General features: G+C 38.1%; 1 protein-coding gene across 1 annotated transcript in view; it reads left to right on the top strand.

Annotated features, from left to right (window-relative positions):
• Positions 1-7796, top strand: part of LOC123870709 (probable G-protein coupled receptor 158) — a 121450-nt gene extending 113654 nt beyond the window's left edge. Inside the window, exons 10-12 of the mRNA XM_045914084.1 lie at positions 5078-5183; positions 6001-6141; positions 7007-7796. Coding sequence (XP_045770040.1) covers positions 5078-5183; positions 6001-6141; positions 7007-7624 — 865 coding nt within the window. The 3' untranslated portion in view covers positions 7625-7796. The remainder of the gene's footprint in view (positions 1-5077; positions 5184-6000; positions 6142-7006) is intronic.
• The last annotated feature ends 1157 nt before the right edge of the window (positions 7797-8953 follow it).

An 8953-nucleotide genomic window follows, 5' to 3' on the forward strand; every position in this document is an offset into this window, starting at 1 on the left:
ATAGCTAAGAACACTCTCGATCAAGCCACCTTTCAAACAAAAAAAAGTAAATTAAAATCGGTTCATTCGTTTAGGCGCTACGATGCCACAGACAGATACACAGACACACAGATACACAGATACACACAGGGGTTAAAAAGTAGGTACCATACCTAACAACCATAATGTAACACACAATTCAAGCAAGTTACCAAATAAATCTAAGCAGACCAACTTTATGACTTACGTAAGCGCCACAACAGTAAATCGAGGTGGGGTACAGATGGTCGCAGCTTCATAACTTAAAGCTTAGGTATTTTATTATAACTGCAACTGAGCTTTGTCTAGAGATTAGGAATTCTAACATTGTACTGTTTGAAATGATGCTGGCTTAGGTTTATATATTACCAGCTTGAAACTTCTTCGATTCCCAGGTTCTATGTCTGACTAACAACAGGACCAAAACATTAAAACGATAGATTGATCCCAACATGCTATCTTTATGTGCCATAAATTAGGTACCTCATTTGTGAAATGTTTTTGTTTGATTATGGGGTGACAAGGTGTTTACAAAACAGAATTCAGCTAACACATCCAGTCAGGAAATCTCTAACATACAATTTTTTGACAAATAAGGTAGTTAAGTAATAATTTAAATCTAATAATAAATCATAATTTAAGAATTAAGTAACAGTATTAAGTATAACGGAGGCCGAGGGTGTTATCAGGTTATCGTGGGCATATTTTTCACCTTTTTTATTACTTTGTAGGCGCTTCTAATGATTATTGAGATTGAAACATGATCTAACCACTAGTAAACCTGGATAATAACTAAGCGGATATGTCAGGATAGCAACCTTTAGATTAACCGAGCTTTCGTGGGCGTACTAACGATATTCTTGGACTATCAAGTGATATTGAACTACCCGCAACTACAAACATGATAACTCTCACTTACTGTACGTGACAACTTCCAGCGTAACTAGGTAAACCTAACCTAACCTACCTAGACCGGCTCCTTCCACCCCTTACACCGGTCCCAAACCAACCATCTAACCTAATCACCACAATAACAACTCGTTCAACCACCAGTACCACTTTAGGTAACCACTATTCTAAAACTTACAGTACGACACTCACACACCGTATTTACTGAGAACCTACTCGCACCGAAGCCAGAACAATAATCCGAATGAATCGTCAATCGCTACGCTAATATTCTGATAATAAAATGCGAGAGTGAATTCTGAACACAGCAACGCGTGCCGATCAAAATCCAACTCTGACAGTGACAGCTAAACAAATATGGCTGCGTTCTTCACGTAACGTTACTTTTCACGGAGTCTATGACATTAAAACCTCTTTTTAATATTGACTCTACGACACGGCCATTCTGACCGGCGTACGTCCTCGTACGCTAAATGTCACAAAGCATGTGAGGACAAAACCATAACCACAAATCATGATACCGCTCGTTCATCCTGACTAGCAGTTAACTGTTAATGAACATCTTTCTCATTCTAAGCCTGGACATCAATGTCCCCTCAACCACTCAATTCTAGTGGACCGGACATCAGTGTCCCCTCAGTCACTAAACCTCCGTAAACCAGAAACATTACAATAATTAACGTACAATGCTATTGGTTATGATTCTGACCATCATGGCTTTTTCTAGGGCTCTTTGGCTTGATTAATTCATCACATCTCAACACTTAGGAAGTTGACACAACCAACCTAGGTTAAGGAATCACTTTCAACTGATCATCTGTCTAAAACATAGGCTAACACTGCAAGAAGAACCAAAACCTAATTACAAGAACCTATCTACTGACATGTCGCGACGCGAAATTTAGTTGAACCGATTCTAAACTACAGTTCATATGATTAGAGCGCAATTGCTATTGCAACTCTTAATCAATCATGATCTAAACATTATTCAAAACGAATTTACCACTGGTTCGGAATGCCACAACCTAGCGAGAAGAACCAGCAAGAAACTCGGTGGCGTCTAACTGAACTTAAAAACAAAAATTTTTTTTTTTTTTTTTTTTGGTTGTTGTTAAGGATATGTGGTTAACTGTAACTGTCGTCCTTAGTACCACGCTGAACGAACCTGAGTTCGCAAACAGATGTCGCTCTACAATTCAGTAGTACAACCATCTCATAACGGATGGTGCTTTAAATAATGGCCACTTTAATGTTAGTCTCTGATACGGCCAGAACTGACACGTCACACGTCCCTGTGTGATGCTCGTGTAAAAGAGACAACTTGCTACAATCAAAGGCTCGGCTTTTCCCGATTAACTTTTAGTGAAAGAGTTCATTATGTAACAAAATACAACGCTAGTGCCAAACAAGAAGTTCATTGTTGACATCATACTGCTACAGCTACAATACGAAATTATCTTTAATTCTCTACAACATGGTTGGATAAGAAATCAACTCTATCTCATTAGTGAAGACTATCCCAATAGTGAATAGTATCACGTGTCTTAGTCAGCAAAACTATCACCTAAATCGAGTGACGATAAACTAGATAAACTTGTCGTTACTATTGCCTAAATCGAGCAATAGTAACTCATGCCACCTAAATCGAGTGACGATAAACTTGTCGTTACTATCACCTAAATCGAGCGATAGCAACTCATGCCACCTAAATCGAGTGACGATAAACTTGTCGTTACCATTGCCTAAATCGAGCAATAGTAACTCATGCCACCTAAATCGGGTGACGATAAACTTGTCGTTACTATTGCCTAAATCGAGCAATAGTAACTCATGCCACCTAAATCGAGTGACGATAAACTTGTCGTTACTATCACCTAAATCGAGCGATAGTAACTCATGCCACCTCCATCGAGTGACGGTAGTCGTTACTAGAAGTAGTAACTCATGCCACCTCCATCGAGTGACGGTAGTCGTTACTAAAAGTAGTAACTCATGCCACCTCCATCGAGTGACGGTAGTCATTACTAGAAGTAATAACTCTTGCCACCTCCATCGAGTGACGGTAATCATGCCACCTATATCGAGTGACGATAGTCGTTACTAGAAGTAGTAACTCATGCCACCTCCATCGAGTGACGGTAAACCATGCTACACTACACTGCGCATTGCCACAACGGATCGCTACACTACGCCACGCATGCACACATGAGATTGCCATATTACACTGCATGTCGCCATAAGGGATCTCTACACTACGCCACGTTTGCAAACAAGAGATCGCCAGACTCTACTAGAATCATCTACCACAGTCATATTCCACTGTCGATCACAACATTTCATTAATTTTCTCACGAACTTAATTGTCGTTCATCAAGTGAAAGGCGACAGAGACCACGTTAAACCGTTTTACTAGGATCTACTAAATGAAACTTAAGTTTTCGGTCGTCCTTGAACGCGGTAATCCTTTGACAAAAGCATCTGATTATTCAACATGCAATGGAAATAATCGCGATCTATACTCAGTTATCCGTGTCCAAATTCTTGAAATCAATATTCGAATTAGAAATACTACATTCATCAACAATCTTGCATTTTAAAATAAAAAAAGTAGGTATCCGCAGTTATCGTAATTGAAAAACTACGTACGTAAAATATCACGACCTTTCATGATATCAAAATGTCAAAACTAATTGTATCAGATGAGTTCATGAAACCAAATTTCTAAACTAACTCCATCAATCGATGACGAACACTGACTCGATATTGTGATATTTCGCATTAACACATCACAATCACATCACATCACAAAACAGAGTCACTGATTTACTTGATTGAAAACTCTATTGTCTAATTAGGTCGAAAAACTTTCAACATTGTAGAATTAAATCGGTTATTCCCACAAAACGACGGTGGTTCGATATTGCTTTGTTTACGTTTCAAAATAGAAAAACACCTTCAATTCCTGTTGCAACATGTTCCGCGAGGTAATATCGGTAGTAAGAGCCAGTTTTTGCAAGCGATAACCAAATCATTTTAAAATAAACAAGCACGTAAGACACACCGCTGTCTTCTCATTATTATTTTCAATGCAGAGGGTACTTTTAATTACCTTGATTAAACTCTTTTAGTCTAAGACTAGTAACTCACTAAATCAATCATCAGACTTCTCTGGAGCCCTAGGGCATCCCACTTCTGATAACGGAGGCCGAGGGTGTTATCAGGTTATCGTGGGCATATTTTTCACCTTTTTTATTACTTTGTAGGCGCTTCTAATGATTATTGAGATTGAAACATGATCTAACCACTAGTAAACCTGGATAATAACTAAGCGGATATGTCAGGATAGCAACCTTTAGATTAACCGAGCTTTCGTGGGCGTACTAACGATATTCTTGGACTATCAAGTGATATTGAACTACCCGCAACTACAAACATGATAACTCTCACTTACTGTACGTGACAACTTCCAGCGTAACTAGGTAAACCTAACCTAACCTACCTAGACCGGCTCCTTCCACCCCTTACACCGGTCCCAAACCAACCATCTAACCTAATCACCACAATAACAACTCGTTCAACCACCAGTACCACTTTAGGTAACCACTATTCTAAAACTTACAGTACGACACTCACACACCGTATTTACTGAGAACCTACTCGCACCGAAGCCAGAACAATAATCCGAATGAATCGTCAATCGCTACGCTAATATTCTGATAATAAAATGCGAGAGTGAATTCTGAACACAGCAACGCGTGCCGATCAAAATCCAACTCTGACAGTGACAGCTAAACAAATATGGCTGCGTTCTTCACGTAACGTTACTTTTCACGGAGTCTATGACATTAAAACCTCTTTTTAATATTGACTCTACGACAAGTATATTTAAAAGCGTTAAACAGAATATTACACATGGCTTCACATGTATTGGCAATTTCTACTATACTGTATTCGTTTCCTAGCCTATACGGCATTCCGACCCAGTGGTAGATTATTTTTACGATTCAAAAGCACTTATAAAAAGTGTATTTGAATGAAAATCTATTCTATTCTATTCTATGCCCTTTAGGATGATATTCTTTGATGTTTTTACTACATGTAAAATTCTATCGTTTTCCGTCCAGATTTTAAGAAGGTTTTTCTGTTGCAGGTTATTTCTACAATCGCCAGCTAACCCAGACCTCTTGTACATAATATTCTTCTGCCATACGCAGCTCACTGTCACGCTTCTACTGTGCTTTATATTTGGGAGCAGGGTAAGTGTAACAGCGCTCAAGCAAACTCAGCGCCCTAGGCGAACTACTGAAGTTGCCTCCGAAAGAGTCCTCTCCATGGTTGGTCCAAGTCGAGGGTAAAAGCATGCTAATTGCAATCACATTTACGGGTGGGATATATACATAATCGAGATGAGTGATGTGTGAATAACGCGAATCAATATTTGGTACACCTACAGCTATTACGTTAAATTTTTGCAAATTAATAAAAAAAAAATCAACAAACTAAAGACATTTGAAATAGTTTTTCGTAAAGTTTGCCTTAAAACCAAATAGTTTTGCAATTTTATGGTTTCTAAAATCGACGTTAAATTTTTCTATTGACCTAGTTTGTATTGTAGTGAATAATACAGGATGTAATCAAAACGCTAGCAGAAACTTAGCATTATTACTTTACTATCTTAACACAATCCAATGCCAATAACCATTTGCCTTATCTTGTAGTTTAAGTGATTTAGTATTTTTCAAACGCGCATTGTATTGCGTGGAAAACTCGGGTAAATGCCCCACCTACGCGGCATTGATTTTGAGGGACCTATTTACGGAACGTTCGTTGACCTCTAGCGTCAGTCAGATGTTTTTTTTGCAATATATTGTGAACTTTCAAAATTCAGGATTTTTTAAATTACTTTTTTGTAGTTATGGTACCTTATCAGTAACTATCAGTACCAGTCTTCGTTTTTGCTAGCGTTCTGGTTACACGCTGTATAATACTTAGCAATAACACTTATTTTCTCATAAGTTATGCAAAACATGCTGCATCGCTTATAGATTGTGACCTCAAGTTCTTTGATCCCAGGCTTACATGGTATTCAAAGGCCAAGGGAAGGATGAGAGGGAGAAAACCAAGTTTAGATCTAGACCTGCAGACTCCACGTACACTATGACCACAAACAGGAGCGCGCACTTTTGTGATAACATGACAGAAAGAGATTTAGAGGTAAGCTTTTACATTGTGTACGCATAATACATAATAAGAAAAATCTAAAAACTACTCAAAAAACTCAAAAACTACTTTTTGCAATTAATTGCTTTTTAACCCCTGACCCAATAAGAGGGGTGTTATAAGTTTGACGTGTGTATCTGTGTATCTGTCTGTGGTATCGTAGCTCCTAAACTAATGAACCGATTTTAATTTAGTTTATTTTTTGTTTGAAAGGTGGCTTGATCGAAAGTGTCCTTAGCTATAATCGAAGAGAATCGGTTTAGCCGTTTGAAAGTTATCAGATCTTTTCTAGTTACTGTAACTTTCTTTCTCAATTCTTTTTAGAGTTCCGTATCTCCAGATAAAAAGAACCCTTATAAGATCACTTCGTTGTCTCTCTGTCTGTCTGTCGTGTCTATCAATACCCGTCAAGGGAATCAAACCGTTTAAGAAACTTCCCGTTGACCTAGAATCCTAAAATTTGGCAGGTGGCAATATCTTACAGCACAAGAAAACCATGAATTTGTGGTTACATCACAAAAATTTTAAGGCGTTATTTCTTGTACTGTGTTACGGAACCAACTCACACTTGACCGGTTTTTTGTTTTCTTTTTACACCCCCGGCTTGGTTCCACGTGTAGATGTGGAGGCCAATGAGAAAAGAGAAATAAATTAATTATTTGTTGAAACGTACAATGAATTCCTAAACCAGGCAAAACCTTCATTAACAAAAATGTTAATTAAATATTTTTGTAGCTTAATTAGGAGAATGGTAATAGTTTCCACATGTCTCTGTAAAATCTTTACACGTTATTCATTAAAATACTTAGGTAAATGTGTTTTGGAAAATGATTTACTTACATTTTAATATTTTCTTTAGGAGGAGTTAAAAAAAATATGCAACCAGCTAGACAAGTTAAGAGAAAGATGCGGTCCTGGTGCTCATCTCTCGAAGATAATAGCTGCCATGCAAGATGCTGCCACTCTTCACGAGCGAAGTCAAGGCACCACGGAATCCGCACCACTTAAGCTTAACACGGTATTCAGTGCAGTCGCTGGGAAGCTGATGTGTACTGTGACACCAGGAGAAGAATCCAGTAGTAGCGGCAGAGATTTACCCTTCGAAGCTCCTCCAGCGTATAAACAAAGAAACTTCACCATAACGAAGAGTATAGAGACTAGTAATGCAGAACAGAGCCAAACAGACGTCACAACAGATTCCCCCAAGAAAAAAGACCTTAATGCAGAAGCGAAAGAAGAGAAGCAAAATGGCGTGTTCAAAATATCTGGGGAAGCAGGTTGCAGTGATATTCGTCCACCAGAAGTGACAATCAAGAATGGTATAGGCAAAAGTGACAGAAGTGACAAAAGTGAAGTGAGGTCCAGTCCGAGTAGTACAGAGACTATTAAAGGTGTTAGGTCAGGGCACGCGAGGACCCATGCGATTGTTATTAATCTCGATGATAAAAGTCGTTTCACTGAAGAAGTGACCGTTTAAGAGTTGCACACAAGTTTGGTTCTTATTTGACTATTTGCCAATCAAAGTCAATGAAAGGTAAGTAAATAAAAACCTGCGTCTATTGTTTTATAGGTTTCTGTAACAATGTGTAGTTTTTAAGTTCATCATCGTCATCATCAAACAATTGCCGGCTCATTACTGAGCACGGGTTTTTTTCTCAGAATGAAGGATTTGGCCATAGTCCAATTTAAATACAAATCGTGGAGCCCGTGTAACTTTGAAATTAAACATTTTTACGGAAATCTGACATACCACAGACACTGATATTGGTTTCTAGAACGTATTTAAAAAACTTCGTTGGGTTTCATAGGGTAATGTTCAAATGAGAATCAAACTAAGTACGTTGGTATGGAGAGCACCGCGCAAGGGAACTCCTTAGAGGCTGGGGAAAGCTGGGGCATAATAAATGTAGTGTTAGCGCGGTGTGTGCGGCATGTTTCTAATGTGCGATCACTTTTACACTCTGTGAATGAAGACTGTACTTACATTCCACTAGGTACAACATGAAACAATTTTTAGATGATTTCCTATAACGTTTCTATCACTATAACCATCCGTTTTAATTTTGTGTTCCAAGCAAATGATGACCACAACTATGTCCACATGGATTTAGTTTTTAAAAACTCCATGGGAACTCTTTTATTTTCCGGGACCAAAAGTACCCTATGTTCTTACCCGGGTATATATCCCTGTACCTTTTGGTTCGGTTAAACAGATGGCCCGTGAAAATCTAGCAGACGGACAGACAGACAGACACACACACTTTCGCATTTATGATAAATGGATGGATTATGACACAGTGTAAGTACGCAAAACTTTTAATTACAGGTGCACTCCAAAGTTATTTCCCAAGTTATTTAAAAAGCACTATTTCCATTTTATATTAAAACTTTGGAAGTTTAAAGAAAATAAATGTGCACTGAGACAGGTTTACTGCGGAAGTTTTCGCTGCGAATTCTCTAATGACTAAAGAATAAAGATATCTACGTATTTTTTGTAAGAATAACCGAAAAAATGGATGGGATATTGCTCACCATTCAATGGTATTGAAATCATCTAAAAGCTGTTTTGTTCTAGTATTATCAATGTACCTTCAATCTTTCTTCTTTGGCTGGCTTAAAAGGTTAAGAAGCCACTTCTCGCAGAAATACGTACCTAATCGACGCGTTGTACACTACTGAACTAACAATGAAACTGTGGTAACATTTGTAAAGAAGTTTAAAAGGTTTTTAAAAACCCCACTGCGGTTTGCATGGGTGTCTGGATGTTTAAAAAATATGTACAGAAGCTTCCCAAATAATTTTGGCG

This window comes from Maniola jurtina, chromosome 2 (assembly GCF_905333055.1).
Source record: "Maniola jurtina chromosome 2, ilManJurt1.1, whole genome shotgun sequence".
Lineage (NCBI taxonomy): Eukaryota > Metazoa > Arthropoda > Insecta > Lepidoptera > Nymphalidae > Maniola > Maniola jurtina.